The sequence below is a fragment of the Cantharellus anzutake genome (genome assembly GCF_015039405.1).
Source record: "Cantharellus anzutake strain C23 chromosome Unknown EI90scaffold_132, whole genome shotgun sequence".
In the NCBI taxonomy this organism is placed as follows: Eukaryota; Fungi; Basidiomycota; class Agaricomycetes; order Cantharellales; family Hydnaceae; genus Cantharellus; species Cantharellus anzutake.
In genome coordinates, this window is record NW_024067082.1 from 100,577 (window position 1) to 118,928 (window position 18,352).

The following is an 18,352-nucleotide window of genomic DNA, read 5'->3' on the forward strand; positions in this document are numbered from 1 at the left end:
CATGGCGATTTTTTGGTATCATAAAAAAGAGAAAAATCACACCTTTCCAACGGTGTAACGGGAATGGAAGTCCGGTAAACGGTTCAGGAGTTATGGCCAATTCATTGTCGTGCCCAGTTGTGCCCTAGTTGTGCCCTATCGTGCCATTGGCCAGTACTCGGCCAGTTCTCAATATTATGAAATATGAACGAGTGTCCAAAGGCCGTATGGATCTCCTCTACAAGATGCAAAAAACCCCGAGTGAATAGCTGCCACGGTTACTGAGTTATTGAGGAAACAAAGTTGTGCCCTATCTAATCACAGTGGGTATTATGAATCATAATACTTGTGCCATGGCGATTTTTTGGTATCATAAAAAAGAGAAAAATCACACCTTTCCAACGGTGTAACGGGAATGGAAGTCCGGTAAACGGTTCAGGAGTTATGGCCAATTCATTGTTGTGCCCAGTCGTGCCCTAGTCATGCCCTATCGTGCCATTGGCCAGTACTCGGCCAGTTCTCAATATTATGAAATATAAACGAGTGTCCAAAGGCCTTATGGATCTCCTCTACAAGATGCAAAAAACCCCGAGCGAATAGCTGCCACAGTTATTGAGTTATTGAGGAAACAAAGTTGTGCCTTGAGTTTCAGTGTTTGAGTTTAAGTTGAGAATTGATTTGTTTGGGGTGTATAGCATATCACAAGATAGGTATTGAAAATATATACACGATGCAGAAAACCTTGAGTGAAACGGGTCACTCGTTGTGAAGTTATTCAAGAAATAAAGTGTGAACATGGGACCAAGGGCACGAGTGGAGGGCACAAGTGTGTTTATTGAATAGCTCAAGAACGAGAGCAGCTATTGACCCAGGGTCTTTTGCATCCGGTGGAGATTATAAATACGGCCTTTGGAACATTAACGGTGCCTGATAATACTGAGAAATGGGGGAGAAAACAGCAATGGCACAAGTAGGGCACGATTAACTTGTGCCCAATCGTGCCATGGACCATTACTCATCCATTTGTTGGTATTATCAGGCTTTACTAAATGTCCAAAGGCCGTATGGATGTCCTCTACAAGATGCAGCAAACCCGGAGTGATTAGCTGCCCTGGTTACCAAGTTATCAAGGAAAGAAAATAGTGTGCCAAGTTGTGCCCTATCGTGCCATTGGCCAGTACTCGGCCAGTTCACCATATTATGAAATATAAACGAGTGTCCAAAGGCCGTATGGATCTTCTCTACAAGATGCAAAAAACCCCGAGTGAATAGCTGCCACGGGTACTGAGTTATTGAGGAAACAAAGTTGTGCCCTGAGTTTTAGTGTTTGAGCTCAAGTTGAGAATCGATTCATTTGGGGTGTATAGCGTATCAAAAGGTAGGTATTGAAAATCTATACACGATGCAGAAAACCCTGAGTGAAACGGGTCACTGGTTGTGAAGATATTCAAGAAATAAAGTTCAAACATGGGACCATGGGTGTCATATCCATGCATACCCGACCCCAACCCGACTTCCGGACCTCCACCCTCTTCACCTCCGGAGTCATAACCTACCGCTGCCGTTCCGATACTCACCTTCGGTCCTGGCAACACACCTCCTTCTACCCCCCACACCACCTCTACTCCTCCTTACCTCTCCAACCCTATCTCCATCCGCTCCGATACTCACCTCGGACCGAACACCGCCCCTCTCACCACCCTCCTACTACTCCTCCTCCTACTCTGCTCCCCCATCACAACACCTCTACCCTCCCGTCATCCTCCTACGCTTCCCCCGTCCGCTCCGATACTTGCCTTCGGACCTGACAACCCTCCTTTCTGCCACTCCTTCCCCCTTACCTTTCACCTCTCTCCTCCCTCTGGCACTCCTCCGCCACCCTTCCGCCAAGTTACGACCTTCCGCTGCTGTCCCGTACTTCCTACTCGGACACCGCTCGTACCTTCGCTCCGAGCCTCCGTCATAGTCCCAACCTCGGACTTTGACTCCACCTCAGTCTTAGTCCATTGCATTGGTGACCTCATACTATGTAAACACCATTGCCAATATCCCTCGGACTTTCAACCCCGCCTCCGCAACCTCCGTAAGCTCTGCAACCCCCGAGCTTCACGGATCACCTTCGGCACTTTCGCCACCTGTAATGTATCTCTCGCATTTACCCCTCATCCCTATTTGGACTACTGCTTCTTCCCATTCTAGCCAGTTAGTCATCATCCCCACTTCTCCTCATCTGTTAGAACGTGGCGGGAACAGACGACTCCGGAGTGGAATCGGAGACTTAGCGTGGAGGGACCTTGGCCTCAGCGACTCAAGCGGAGCGCTGTGCCATTGCTGTTTGTCCATTTGGTCCTTAATTTCACAGTAGGTGAGCAGGAAGTCTCTTGGGGGCATTTCAGGTCGATTTCGGACTAAACCAAAACGAGTATGTACAAGCGCCGATATATATAATGGAAGGGGCAAAAGCACAAGGAGGACAAAGGGTAACCGAATCGGAACGAAGACGTCCAAACGGGAACAAAGGGTAGAAGAAGCGGAGAGGTACCGAAGGTCATAAGGCAGGACCTGTGATACATCCGAAAGGAGGTAGGGAGGGCGAGGCCCAGAGGGGCAGGAGGATGAGGGGAAGTGGGGATGATGACTAACTGGCTAGAATAGAAAGAAGCAGTAGTCCAAATAGGGATGAGGGGAAAACGCGAGAATACATTACAAGCGGCAAGAGGGCCGAAGGTGATCCGTGAAGCTCAGGGGTTGCGGAGCTTACGGAGGTTACGGAGGCGGGGTTGAAAGTCCGAGGGATATTGGCAATGGTGTTTACGTAGTATGAGGTCACCAATGCAATGGACTAAGACTGAGGTGGAGTCAAAGTCCGAGGTAGGGACTATGACGGAGGCTCGGAGTAAGGTACGAGCGGTGTCCGAGTGCGAAGTATGGAACAACGGTGGAAGGTCGTAACTTGGCGGAAGGGTGGCGGAGGAGTAACAGAGGGAGGAGAGAGGGGAAAGGTAAGGGAGAAGGAGTGGCAGGAAGGAGAGTAGTCAGGTCCAAAGGTGAGTATCGGAGCAGACGGAGATAGGGTCGGAGATGTAAGGAGGAGGTGTGTTGCCAGGACCGAGGGTGAGTATCGGAACGGCAGCAGTAGGTTATGACTCCGGAGGTGAAGAGGGTGGAGGTCCAGAAGTCGGGTCGGGGTCGGGTATGCACGGATATGACACTCATCCTCCTGCCCCTCTGGGCCTGCCCTCCCTACCTCCTTTCGGACGTATCACAGGTCCTGCCTTATGACCTTCGGTACCGCTCCGCTCCTTCTTCCCTTTGTCCCCGTTCGGACGTCTTCGTTCCAATTCAGTTCCCCTTTGTTTCCTTGTGCTTTTGCCCCTTCCATTATATATATTGGCGCTTGTACATACTCATTTTGGTTCAGTCCGAAATCGACCTGAAATGCCCCCTAGAGACTTCCTGCTCACCTACTGTGAAATTAAGGACCAAATGGACAAACAGCAATAGCACAGCGCTCCACTTGAGTCGCTGAGGCCAAGGTCCCTCCATGCTAAGTCTCCGATTCCACTCCGGAGTCGTCTGTATCAGCCCCGTTCTAACAATGGGCACAAGTGGAGGGCACAAGTGTGTTTATTGAATAGCTTGAGAACTAGAGCAGCTATTGACTCAGGGTCTTTTGCATCCGGTGTAGATTATGAATACGGCCTTTGGAACATCAACGATGCCTGATAATACTGAGAAATGGGGGAGAAAACAGCAATGGCACAAGTAGGGCACGAGTGACTTGTGCCCAATTGTGCCATGGACCATTATTCATCCTGAGGAAAGCAAAAGGGGGAAAATGGCTATTCCCAATATCACTCTGGTATGGCTCCAAGAGGTAACACACTGCCTAATGGTAATCGAGGTTAAGGGCCACCCAATCAAGGGTCTTGGTTTGTTTCCCCCCTTCCAATTATTGTGTGTAGAATTGATGGTAGGTTCATAGTGCCAAAAGTTTGGCTTGCAGAGCACAGCAGGGGTTTTTTCCAACTCAACATGGGCTCTCATCTTCGTCAGGTCATCACTCAAGCTTTCATGGCATTCCATACATATCCTGACCAAGCAATAATTTATCACTCCCTTATTATTGGGGTGTACTTTTCATTGTTTGAGTTTAAGCATCCAGAAGAGCTGGAACAACTCCCTAGAGGTGCAGGTATGCTTGGTCTTCCAGTTTTCATTGCCAGAAGGCTAATTCTCTAAGGAGATTTGAAACCAATACCATTCAGACTCCTTGACCAGTCTGCAGTGCTCTCACTCATCCCTCGTGGCTGCATCAGGGTGCTTATCTTCTCCCAACCCACCCTTAATCATGATGGCACAAACATTTTTGGAATATCACCCGCTTTCCTCAGGTGCCTTCAGACATGTCTTCCATCTGGTGTGGGTCTGGCTCCATTAGGTGGTGTTGTCACTGCATTAACTTCAGAACTTGGAGTAAGTCTCATCAGCTCTGTTAGTGTAACATCAGACTAAAAGCAAGTCAGGCCCTAGAGGGAGAAAACGAGTTGGACAACTTTTACCAATCCTACAGCTCTAGTGAGATGGATTTATCCCAGTCAGAGGTAGACTCTGAGGCTGGGGACCCATCATATACACCGAGTGATCCATGATCAGGGTGGGATGCAGAAGAACTTTCACGATAACATTCTCAATATATTCCCTACCAATTCCACTTCACACTGAGACCTAATCTGTTCCGACCAATGTAGTGGACATGGCCCAACATGGGCTGGCACAGAATGCTGATTTGCAGGACACAAAGGGCAAGGGCGAGCCATAACCGATAGCCCTAGCTTAGGATGGGGGAGGGGAGGATGGTGGTGAAGAAAGTGTTGAAATTCTTGTTTCTTGGCATGCTGTGGACCATCCATTGAGTCCATCGGACTGTACATCTTACACATGGGCATTTCCATGAAGGATTGCCCCAATATGTTTTCTCCTGTCATGGTAGCCTTACTATGCCTTCCATAAAAGGAAATTCCTATATATGGTAATTCCCAATGAGGAAAGTTCCTTCTATAAAAGGAAACTTTCCTTTTTTGGTATTTCCCTTTATGGAATTTCCTTTTTGGAATTTCCTTATATAGAAAATTTCACTTTTTAGAATTCCCTATTAGGAATTTTCTTTTTTGGAATTTCCATGTATGGTAATTTTTTGAAGGGGTTGTTTTTTTTTTTTAATTTATATTGCAAGTCAGGTACAGTTGACTTACATGGTGCTTGTTATATCCACATACCTGATCCCCATTTGACTCCTGGACCATTTCCACCACCTCTGGAGTCTCAGCTCTATTCCCGTCCATTCTGATCCCCACCTTTTGATCCGACATCACCTTCTGTTCCCCTGACCCTTCCCTCCCCAATCTCCACCAAGGTTTGATCCCTGTTCCATCCCATACCCTGACCTCAGACACCACACTGTACCCCACTCTGAGATTCCTGTCTTGGTCCCCAACCTCAGACTTTGACCTCACCTCCACATAAGTCCATTGTGTGTCATATCCATACAACTCCGGACCTCCACTCCTGTTTCTGGACCTCCATCTCCTCCTCCAGAACTCCACATCCTCCTCCACCTCCTCCCCCTGTTGGTTGTTGAGAGCCCACTCTACCTCTGGCTCCAACACAATGTCCAACACTACCTCCGATCTGACTCCGGTTTACTCCAGGTCCGATCCCAACCTTGTACCTTCCAGACCAGAGTTTGTGATGCTCCATACCTCCGGCTCCGGACTCCTGTACCGGAACCCCATTGCACCTCCACCTCCGGAACTCTGGTCACATCTCTGCCTCCAGACTTTGACCTCCTCCTCGGTCTTATCTCCTTGTATTCCTTATTACATTTTGTCAAAACTTTTTGATTTTAGGCTCAAATAAATCAGAACAAAGGAATGATTGATGATCTGGATCTTGGATAATAAGCATAAAGTGATTCAGAAGTCCACAGATCTTTTAATTAATTGGGAAGACTCTAGAACATTGGTAATGATGCAGCATCACAAGATGGAGTGAATTAGAGGACAGTCTAGAAAGTTCCTTTATAGCCAAGTCATTCCTAAAGATAAATGTTTGTGATTAAGGCAGTGTAAAGCATAGCCTTAGCACTGTAAGGCCCCGCTGGGGTCAGCCTGAAAGGCAAAGGACTGAATTACCACTGGAATGTACCTGTGGTATGACAAGCTTCTCAAAAAGGGCCATCAGGTTCTTGTAATATTCGATGTATGCCTTCTCATACTCCTCTGCTGCAGTCATAAAGACATTGAGCTTGCCAAAGAATCACTTGTGGATCCTTGCTGCAGCTGTCAGAAGTTCATTATTGATGAGTCTCCAGTCCCCCAGAGGCATTTCAGGAAGGATAGCAGCCATGAACAGTGTGGATGCTGTAGACTGCTTCTCCTTGAAAGTTGTGATGGCCTGCTTGACCTCCCTCAGATATGGGACTTCATTTGCCATCACAATGTGTATTGATCTTATTGTATGGGATCACATCTGGATCCCCATTGGCCTTGCTGGGGGAGAACACAAGATGCAGATGTTCCATGTCTGCCATCATCATCTTCAATAGCTACTGATCCCCCCCCATAATAATATATCCCACAGACTTTCATCAAGGCAGAAACTGAGAACAGCCCTTTTTGTTGGCAAAAATGTTCTCCACTGCTGACCATGATCTGACATATCTCCTGCATCTCTTTGTCAAGAAGGAGTTGACAGTACTGTGAGTTGATCCTTACATCTCTCTTGAGCCAATCAGCGATGGGTGGCTTGGGAAGGCGAGAGCCTTTTGTGTTACAGATATGGAGTCTCCAACGACCATATCCATCACATAGTCAAAGACTTCCCCTCTCTACCGCTCCCCCTCTCTCTCTCTTTCGCCCTCTATCCCAATACCCTACCCTCTTTACTCGTTCTACCCCTTTCCCCCCCCCCCTCATGCAAAGCTTTCCCCATTGGGGTTTTGGTGCTGGCCAAGCTTACTTGTGTTTCGTGGGATTTCCCATGACCCTTCCATTTGTATATAGTCATGCATCTTGTACGGAAACCGCTGAAGGCGGTTCCCACTAACTACTACTACTCTCTACAACTGTCTTGTGTGTCGTCCCTTGTAACAACCCCTTCTTGTGACTCAACTGAACCTGTGTGACTGTACAACTCGCAACATGTCCTATAAGTCTGGTTATGTCGAGTCCTCTAGTGGTCCTTGCTGTGAGAACTCAAGGTCACGAGTTGAAGACTCTCGACTTGTATATCATCCTATGGAACCTGTATCCTATGGGACTTTGTCACTCAGCTCTCCCCCCAGTGCTTGACAGATGACATCATATCACAATCTTGGAGATCGTGAATACTATGAGGCCCCCATTCCCGTGATGCCGGTACGCTTGCTATGCGAGTGCCAAGTAGCCGTCCATCCATCGTCTGTTCCCTCCTTCATCAGTCATCATATTCCCTTTGGGAACGCCAAGTCACTGAAGGCCCCACTAGTCAATCCTCATTGCACGCTCATGATATCAACCCGCTACCGGTACATTTGCACTGCGAACGCCAAGTAACCAATGGCAGTTATATGAAGTTCTCACCCACCTTGCGAGTCGTGACCACGCACACGGTACGCTCCATCGAGGAGTGCCAAGTACCTGTGGCTGACCTGTCCATCCTGACGTCTCCGACTACCCACCATCAATTCCTTAATAGCTCACTACATCACCAACCACGATTGATGGGGATTCGATCGTCCACTCCCATGCAAGACTGGGATCACTCATCGATTACACATCCCATTATGGTACAGACTAGATACAACGATCATCATCCCTCTATAAGAACAGATTGAGGAAAGGGGAGCTCTCCCCATCCTCATAACATTTTGGCAAAGGTTGTTTCGCAGCACTCCAGTGCTGAGAGAATGCAGGTTTGGATTCATGGTCTGTTCACCAACAGTGATCTGGGCCCAGTATTGAAGTTGATTGCTGACAGATTCCTGAACTGAGGTGGTGTCAGTGTCACAGGAGAGGGTGTTAGATATGGCAGATTCAGATGACTCTGGAATGGAATCGGAGACTTAGCATGGAAGGACCTTGGCCTCAGCGACTCAGGCAGAGCACTGTGCCATTGCTGGTTGTCGTGGGGGTTCCTAATTTCGGATCTAGCAGAGGGGAAGTCTCTTAGGGGGGAATCAAGTCGATTTCAGACTGAGGTTACAAGTTACTAGGTACATTGTATATAAGGAGGGGTCCAGAAGCAAAAGGAACAAGGGTACTCCGAAAGGAGACAAAGGGAGCTGGAAGGAGGAACAACACCAAGGGTTAAGGGTGTGACTCAATGGTGTTTCCCAAAGGAGGAGTGAAGGGCCAAGGCCCAAGGAGGAAGGAAGGAGGATGGGAGTGGGGAATGGCTGGCTGACTGAATAGAAAGGAAGCAGCAGCCCAAATAGGAATGAGGGAGTATAGTGGAATTGAATGGGACAATGCAATAGTTGCAAGGTCCAAATTAAGTCCAGAAAGTCCGAACTCGGAAGTTAAACTCCGGAATATTGGCAAGGGTAATTAAATGGAATTGGCTAACCAATACAATGGGTATAAGTGGAGGTGGGGTCAAAGTCCGAGGCCAGAGCTAAGACCAGAGGTTCCAGAGACAGCGATGCAAACGGGATTCCAGAGTGGAGGTCCAGAGTCAGGAGCATAGGTGTTGCATGCTCGTCTGGAAGGTGTCAAGGTTGAGGCCGGACCTGGAATGTTCCAGAGTCAGACCAAAGGTGGTGTCAGAGCTGGAGGTGGGATAAGGAGAAGGTGATGGAAGGGAAGTAGGGCTCTGGAGTCAGTTTTGGAGTTCTGGGAGCCTGGAGCAGAGGTTGGGATTGTATGGATATGACAAAGGGAATGGATGACAAGGGACCCTTTGACCAGTTCCTTCTCAATGGTTTCTATCACAAGTTGGAAGGAATGAGAGAATTATTATTATTGTTATATGGTCTGTCTCTCACCTTGGTCATAGACAATGACAAGCCATCTGTCATCATATTTGTCCAAAAATGATTTTCGTTGCTTCGAAGCACTGCAACAATCATCCACAAAATCCTTCAGCTGCATGTTGTGTGGGTTGGCTGTTGATTGCTTCTCCCATGATGCCAGCTCAGTCTCAAGTTTGGGGATCTCATTGTTGCAGATCTGAAAGGCCATCTTCATGGCCTCCCAACGATGGTGCCCATTGAGGATGGGAATCATACCCACAGCACCTGCCTTGGCTCCTTCATCCATGAGACACAGGATGGGGTGCTGGTCAATAGATTGATCATCAGTGGCAGTGGTGATGAGATTGTCAGTGGGGAGCTGGATGAAGGACTTCTTGATCAGGATTGGGATCATAAAGTCAGGCAACATCGATTTGATGCCATTGCATATTAGGTCTCTGGCAATCAAGTCTGCTGCTTTCTTGTTTAGGGCATGTGTATTAATTGAGCCAAAGGTGAAGTTGCAGGGGTTGGTATGGAGGCAATAATGAAATGTGCCTAACAAGTGGCTTTGGGCAGCCTTGATGGGCCAGGAAGGGAAGTTTATTGATTCATAATGAATTTTTGTGAGCATCAAGTCAATCAAGAATGAAATTGGTGGACATATGTCAGGGGATGACTCCCGGGTCCCCATGACCCTCCCCTATGGTCCACAGCCCCATGGTGTAACCAGCCCTATCCAGGGCACAACCTACTGTGGGTAAGAAGATGAGAAGGAAGCTAACTTCTCATCTTCCCACAGTGGCCCCAATATCAGCAAAACTTCCGGGGATACCCAGAAGTCACATGAGGAATAGGAACCGGGCCCGGAGCATGTGGCATGCGGAGCATGTGGGGCGGAGCACACATGCGGGTCCGGGCACGGGTCTGAATCTGGGTCTGGATCCGGGTCCGGGTCCGGGCTAGTCAGGGTGTGTGCCCTGACATCATACATGAAAACTTTGGCCTTGAACTCAGCATTCTAAAGATCCTGCAGATCAGCAGGGAGATTGAGGGGTTTATATCAATGATGTGCCCATTGGACATGATTGCTGATTGTCATATCCCAGATCTTCCACCTCCCTCTGCCCTAGTCCTAGACGACTCCTATGACCTCCACCAGCCCTCCCAATCTCTCCCTGCTGCCTCTGGTCAATGCCAACGATCCTAGGACTACCTCCTCCTTCAACTCTCTCCCCATCTACTTCTGCATCACCTCCACCTCCTCACACCTCTTGTTCAAAGGATATGGATCTGCTGTCAGGGCACACTCGCCTGACCCGGGTCCACCTGGACCCACCCGGCCACACCACACCCACTCCCCACTGTCCAACCCTCTCCCTCCTCCTTCCTCTGTCTCTCCTCCCCTTTCCCTTCTCTCTTTCTTCCCCTTTCTTTATCTCATTCCTCTCATCTTCCTTTTCTTGTTTATTTCCTTCTATCTACACGGACCACCTTCCTTTGTATCAATGTACTATTGACCCGTCCGGCCCACACACCCCGGATGGCTCCCTGCTGTGCCCAGCACGTGCGCATGCAGCGGATGCTCTCGGGATCCCCCGCGGGGACACCCGGATGCCTGTGGCTGTCTCCGAGGGTGACGTGGCACTCGTCATGTGACTCAAGCCGCATGTACATAAATGTACCTGAAGTGGGAACCGAAGAAGTAACCTTCTTCTCACATTCTCCACTTCAGGTAAGTAGTATAGTTTTCCCTTTTAATAACAATAACACATTCTCCACTTCAGTCTAAGTGGCCAGGGACTGGTGTCCCTTCCCAGACCCGCCAGCATGCACGCCCGGTTTGCACCCCGCGAGGGCCCTTCTGCCAGGTGATACATCCAGACCCCCTCTACCCCGGACGCGTCCCTGACATCTGCTTGTTGTTGGTAACCCTCAACTTGCCTATCCACCCTCCTTACTTCTGGTCTCCATACCTCCAGCACCTCCAGTTGTGTACCTCCGGTACCTCCTCACCTCTGGTACCTCCCCACTCCTACCTTACCTCCGGTCATGTTATTCTTTATTGTTTTATCATTTGATATTTTCTACAACCCCAATCTTCCGGACTACAACTTCCGGGCTCTGGACCTTTCCAGACATCTTCCTCTGTAGTCCCCTGCTCATTCATAGACAGGCCCAGGCCTTACCATTCAGTTGGCTTCTAATCCTCCCACTCCACAAACTTCAGACATAATTTGGGCTTTTTGCCTATTCTATATTTGTCCTGTGGAATCTTTCTATTTACTTCCCCTTCCCCTTGGTAACCTTTGTTTACCTTCAGATCCAATTGTCTCTGATATATGTACATGTGTACCACTCTAGTAAATAGTTCCCCCCAGTTATAATATTAAGTCCTTGAATCCAAACCCTCTCCAGGATGTCTATTGCATTCTACTCATCTGCTCCACCCTGAACCAAGAACTGAGTAACAGGCATGTCTAAAGGCGCCTTGGTATAAAACCCAACAAATTGTGTGACGAATGATTGACCCTCGCTAACGTCTCCATTGTTAAGTAGTGAGGGGGGGCTTCTGGCCCCCTTCCACTGGCAGTTTCAGTTCCTCCATCGCCAGCCCCCCTGACAGATTGGGGACAACAAGAATGTAACAGGTGCAGCGTTCCATTCCGAGTTGCTGAAGCTGAGTCCCTTCAACACCCTGCCACCCTCAAAGCTCCACCCCACCTCCGGTCAGTCTCTGACCCACCATTGGACAACTTGGAACACCAAGCTCCACCAGACAGCACCTGTTACGGATATAGAGTCTCCAACGACCATATCCATCACATGGTCAAAGACCTCCCCTTTCCATTGCTCTCTCTCTCTCTCTTTCGCTCTCTTTCCCGATACCCTACTATCCTTACCCATTCCCCCCCCCCTTGTGCAAAGCTTTCCCCATCAGGGTTTTGGTGCTGGCTGAGGTTGTTTGTACTTTGTGGGATTTCCCATGACCTTTCCATTTGTAGATAGTCACATGTCATGTATGGAAACCACCAGAGGTGGTTCCCACTAACTACTACAACATACTATAACTGCCTTGTGCGCTGTCCCTTGTAACTGTCAGAGACACGGTGTAGGAGAAATAACGGCCACGCTATGGAAACCCATTATGGAAATATGTCAGATAAATCACAAAACCTCATACGACAAGTAGATATGAGAAAATAGAAGGACCTGAATTTTAATGAATTTTTACGAATTATTATGACTATACACGATAAATCGAAGGAAAGAAAAATAGCAAAAATACTTCAAGCTCACCATCAACGAGACGGAATTCTCGGGGGAATTTATAGCAAATATTAAACCAAGAATTAGGACAATCGACCAAGATTTGACTATAAAAATAACCAGAGAACCTCCATGGAAACTACGTTCCCACGTCTGCACACGTAGCCAAGGATGGAAGTACCACGGAACAAAGATTCCTCAGGAACTAATGCAAAAGTCAAAGTCGTGTTTATAATAGGAAATGTAGATGTCCCCCAAACGGACCCAATGAGAGTAATTACAGGGGAAACTACCCATAAACGACGGAGATATGACTAAAACTCCTGCAAAACAAGGACAATGTCTAAAAGGCAAGCGCGAAGATTAACTAGTAACGACCGAGACAAGCTTGATAACCCATTAGAAAGGAAGGGGTCTAAACTTAATCCTCCCAAAGTTTCATAATAAAAGGATCATGCGTTAATGAGATATCCAATAATGGGAATAGCGACATCAAAAGTCCGAGCTCAGGGAAAAGACGATGTTTGCATAGGATCCATAATTAAAACATACAACGAAATTTACACAGAAATTATTAAAAATGGGGAACTATAGTTATGCAAATTTTCAGCCCAAACGGTCCAGCCGTTGTGAAGTTATACCCATGACGGGAATATAGAAATCCGCATCATGTGTAATGACACGTGAGGGTGGCGATGTGCAGGGAACCGGCCGTCGGAACCGAGATCCGCACTTTGGCAGATCGCGAAGACCAATTTCCATCCAAATAAGGAAGAGCCTGGTCAAAACAAAGCACAGAAAGTGCAAAACAACCTTAGATCATGAGGGAAAAATCTTGTTAGAATGGGCGGAAACGGACGACTCCGGAGTGGAATCGGAGACTTAGTGTGGAGGGACCTTGGCCTCAGCGACTCAAGTGGAGCGCTGTGCCATTGCTGTTTGTCCATTTGGTCCTTAATTTCACAGTAGGTGAGCAGGAAGTCTCTTGGGGGCATTTCAGGTCGATTTCGGACTAAAACCAAAACGAGTATGTACAAGCGCCGATATATATAATGGAAGGGGCAAAAGCACAAAGAGAACAAAGGGTGACCGAATCGGAACGAAGACGTCCAAACGGGAACAAAGGGTAGAGGGGGCGGAGCGGTACCGAAGGTCATAGGGCAAGACCTGTGATACGTCCGAAAGGAGGTAGAGAGGGCGAGGCCCAGAGGGGCAGGAGGATGAGGGGAAGTGGGGATGATGACTAACTGGCTAGAATAGAAAGAAGCAGTAGTCCAAATAGGGATGAAGGGAAAACGCGAGAAATACATTACAGGCGGCGAGAGTGCCGAAGGCGGTCCGCGAAGCTCGGGGGTTGCGGAACTTACGGAGGTTACGGAGGCGGGGTTGGAAGTCCGAGGAATATTGGCAATGGTGTTTACGTAGTATGAGGTCACCAATGCAATGGACTAAGGCCGAGGTGGAGTCAAAGTCCGAGGTAGGGACTATGACGGAGGCTCGGAGTAAGGTACGAGCGGTGTCCGAGTGCGAAGTACGGGACAGCGGTGGAAGGTCGTAACTTGGCAGAAGGGTGGCGGAGGAGTAACGGAGGGAGGAGAGAGGGGACAGGTAAGGGGAGAAGGAGTGGCGGAAAGGAGAGTAGTCAGGTCCGAAGGTGAGTATCGGAGCGGACGGGGGAAGCGTAGGAGGGTGGCGGGAGGGTGGAGGTGTTGTGAAGGGGGAGCGGAGTAGTAGGAGGGTGGTGAGTGGGGCGATGTTCGGTCCGGGATGAATATCGGAGCGGGCGGAGATAGGGTCGGAGAGGTAAGGGGGAGGTGTGTTTGCCAGGACCGAAGGTGAGTATCGGAATGGCAACGGTAGGTTATGACTCCGGAGGTGAAGAGGGTGGAGGTCCGGAAGTCGGGTCGGGGTCGGGTATGCACGGATATGACAAATCTGAAATAAATCACAGAAGCCCATATGAAAGAAATAAACACCCACGCATATCATAAATCCCGAACAATTAAACGAAAACGGCTCCTGCATACGAACGACTATGGGAACGACGCACGTGATTACCGAATGTGTGCGCGAATCTTTGCTAACTCAACGAATACCAGGAAATAGGACACAATCTTAGTACCATTGGAAAGGTGGGAATAAATGAAATTTTATGATACCAAGAACGTGAGAAAACATCCAGAAAGGAATGAGATATAGGGACATGAAGTTAGAAACCTGAAAACGCGTGGGAAAACAGCTTCAAGAGGTCCAGAGTCCTAAATAAAATACATAAAAATATGATATCTTCAAGGACGACCTACTATAACAATGAACAATACATATGGAGGATTAGGATGTGATAATACAAAGGGGAATCAGGGAATATGAACGAAATTCATGAAAACCACTAAACTACAATGGACCATGGCGGGAATTTTAGGGAACGATATTCTAATGAGGTGGAGAGCTATAACACATTCGTTTGAGTGATTCTTGACTACTAGCAACTTTTTCTTTCAGTTTTAAACCTGAATAATTCACTCATTTACCATTTCAGTCTCATTTTAACTAAATGTCACTAAATAAAAATGGAATAAATCAGCTGAAGGTCTCAGCACAGCCATACACATAGTAATGCGAAGTTTGAATTCAGAATCATCGAGTCATAGCAAATTTAATGGTATATATAGGGAATTTGAAATAGGTAACTGCGGCAAATGCAGTGCAGCCAAGTTCCAATTAACCATTAAAATAGCTTAGGCGAGGGAGGACAATAAGAATTCTAGGCGCAGTCTGACCGCAGTAGAACCGCAGTTCAGCGCAGCAAAAGCGCAGTAGAACTATAGCATGAAAATTTCATTTTTATTCAGTTTGAGAAAAATACACTGTAAATAAATCCTGTAAATAGAAAGTAGAGCGTGAAAAAGGAAGGCGACCCAAGGAGTATAAAAGGGAGACCCTTTCTGCGACTTTTCACCCCCCTTAGAGAAGTAAGAAAATAGAGTATTATTTTTCTCAAGCATTTCTGGTTGTCACTCCAGTGCGAAAAAGTGATATACAGTTAAGATTGCCACTGTAGGAAAAGGCAGCAATAAAGGAGAGAAATATTAAGTAGATATTTCAAGAGGAGAGCTGGTTAACACTCCAGATTTCAAAGTGTAAACACAAAACAGTTATTTCGCTACTGTTAAAACAAGCAATAAAATAAGACAAAAATAAAACAAACTCAAGGGACACTCCAGACACAATCCAAATTCATTAACTGAATAGAATCTTTGAAACTTCACCAAGTAGAAGATTAAATTCAAGTTTAAATCCAAATTAAACAATGCTACACAGAATTACACCTAGACAAATTAATAAATTTCAATAAAGAAACAGCTCCGCAGGGCTCGGTTTATCTGTAAGTCAATTCCCAGGAACTTTAAAACTAACCCATAAAAATAGAATTAGCCAAAACACTCGGATTGGTACTATATTTACAATAAATAACACTAGTACACTTCCCCATCCTAACTAAAGAACCAGGGAACAGCTTGGTGGTGGTCTCGTTTGAACCTCCCAACTGACCTTCCTTCGTTCTCTCCTTCAACGGTGAGGAGGGGCAGTGTTCCTGGACCTTTCCCTGGAAGGGAGGCTGGAGGTAGAGGACGGGTGGGAGGACTGTGGCCTCAGCGACTTGGAGAGGAGCACTGTGCCTACGTTTGGTAATGCTTTAGAGTCTGGTCCTTAACTTCAGAACGAGGGGCACGAACTCTGGGGGATAGTTGTTTGTCGATTTTGCACTAAGGTACCATCAACTACAGTACATGACTTATATACATATTACAAGACAAATTGGAACAAAGGGGAAAACCCAAGAGGGACTTACCCACTTGCCAGGTTGGCGAGCTCATGAGAGAAACACCTTATCGAGCATTGTGGAGTGGGTAGGTGAAGGGTGGAATTAGCGACAGCTATTGGAGAGTGGGAAAACCTTTGCAGGGATGATGGAGGTCCTAGGAGGTCCATAGTAATATTGGGTAGGTAGAAATATTAATAAACGTTTAAGGTGAGGATAAGAGGTACCAGAGAAGGTACCAGAGATTGGAGGTGGAGGTGAACCAGAGGTGAACTGGAGGGTATGGCAGAGGTGTGGGGGAGGATGGACCAGAGGTGGACTGGAATGGTGGCGGAGTAGAGCAGAGGTTAGGCAGAGTTGGTATGGATATGACAGTATCCCCTTCTTAGGCTGAAGGCTGTAAGACCTACGAGAGAGGCTAAGGGAGGGAGGTGACTGTGGACAGGAGGATTGTTGGCGCTGGAGGAGGAGAGGTAGTGGAGGAGAGAAGAAAATTTTTTATCGAACCTAGTACTCAGGCCCAGGCTTGTGCAGATAGCAGGCATGGAAGGCTGCAACAAGATCAGGAGTGTGATCAAGTTCCGAAGCCAAGAGCGAAGAGTATTCCTCATCAGTCCCTTCATAACCTAACCAACGCACAGTGTAGATGAGGTCACTGTTGTAGTACATCTACCTCTTGTTTGATTTCCTTTTTCTTTTCCTTTTATGTGTCACATGACTGCAGAGATGAACTCTATCTGTTTCTACTCTTGTATAAACATTACAGTTCATCTCAGGCAAGTCTCTCCTGTACTTATCTGTTTCTACTCTTGTATAAACATTACAGTTCATCTCAGAGGTGCCATAACCTGAGTTACAACAGGTTATGAGCCCAGAATACTGAAGGGGCTTTCGCAAATTTCGTTTTGAGGTCAAGTTTTCATCCAGCACTTCATATCTTCTTCCCCTGGTTGAAAACACACTCTATAACTGCTCTAAACAACCCCTGGAACCCCCTCTCAGCTGATATCTGCCATTGCGCCTCGAGATCTGCTTCAATCGACGCGAAACTTTTGCCACGTCGTCACTTCTTGTCGAACTCGACGCTCTCCGATTTTCGCGCCGATCGAATCACGGACTCCGCTGATATTTAACGAACGATTCTATCATCTTGCAACTGCTCTAGCTCCTCTGTTCTTCGACGGATCGCTCTGAAATTGATATTCGACGTACTTCGTATATTAATCTCGCGTTCCTCGCATTTTCGCGCCGATCGAATCACTCGTTCACCCAAAAAACGACCTTTAAAAATCGTACAGTTTTTGAAAGGGCTATAGCATCTCAGAAACTGTGCCAATCGCCTCGAAAGTGACATACGATATACTTCGTTTGCGGATCTACTATCCCTCCAACTTTCGTGCCGATCGCGCCATTCCTTTATCTGGAATAAGGCAAACATATTTGAGCACAAAATTGACTCTATCGCCTCAACGTGCCATTGAATCTCTTCGAAACTTTGCGACTACGTAGCTCTCTTGACGCTCCATCATTCCTCCGAGTTTCATGTCAATCGCATCACTGACTCCCACTTTATCACTACATTTTTCCATGTTGTCCCAACACCCAGCACCCTTCCTCCTCATCACACTACTGGCTGCAGGGATGGCTTGCCATTCTGTATGCAACATACTTTCTATGTTGCTCTCATTCCTATCCCACTTGCATGCCAAATTCACCACTTTCTTCTGTGACCATCAACACACTGGTTATACCTTTGAGGAATTTGCTGGCAATACTACTGCTAGGACACTCTCCACTGCTGCCTGCCCAGGTCCAGATGTTTGGATTGCAGACACTGGTGCTACATCCCATATGACTCCAAATCGCCACTGGTTCTTGGAGTACAACCCTTGCAAGATCCCAGTTCGTCTTGCTGACAACAATGTGATCTATGCTGCTGGTGTGGGATCAATTGTGTTTACTCCAAGGAAAAATGGACAGCCCCTACGTCAACTTGTGATCACCAATGTCCTCCATGTCCCCCTCCTTGCCAACAACCTTCTCTCTGTCCTTGCTCTTACTCGTAAGAAGGACTTTGAAGTGCACATCAAGAAATCAACTATGACCTTCACCTTGAACTCCCAGTTGATCTTTCAAGCATTGGTTGGTGATGACAACTGTGCTTTGTTGGATGGATCTACAGTTGTTCAAGCCTCTGCTCTCAAGGTCTCTTCTTCACTGTCCCCTGAACTCTGGCATCGTCGTTTTTGCCACATTGGACAAGATCGTTGGAAGCAGTTGATTTCTGG

At 47.3% G+C, this 18,352-nt stretch overlaps 2 protein-coding genes across 2 annotated transcripts; one reads left to right on the forward strand and one right to left on the reverse strand.

Moving 5' to 3' along the window:
- Window positions 1–4,014: 4,014 nt before the first annotated feature.
- EI90DRAFT_3135177 (uncharacterized protein) lies at window positions 4,015–4,631 on the forward strand (the record flags this gene model as incomplete). Its single annotated transcript, XM_039064711.1, has 3 exons — window positions 4,015–4,174; window positions 4,223–4,455; window positions 4,506–4,631. 3 exons carry the CDS (start codon window positions 4,015–4,017, stop codon window positions 4,629–4,631), a joined length of 519 nt encoding a protein of 172 aa, XP_038908886.1.
- A 4,134-nt stretch (window positions 4,632–8,765) lies between these two features.
- Window positions 8,766–9,401, reverse strand: EI90DRAFT_3135178 (uncharacterized protein; the record flags this gene model as incomplete). Its single annotated transcript, XM_039064712.1, has 2 exons — window positions 8,766–8,944; window positions 9,005–9,401. The coding sequence occupies 2 exons, from the start codon at window positions 9,399–9,401 to the stop codon at window positions 8,766–8,768; spliced, it is 576 nt and encodes a 191-aa protein (XP_038908887.1).
- Window positions 9,402–18,352: the final 8,951 nt, after the last annotated feature.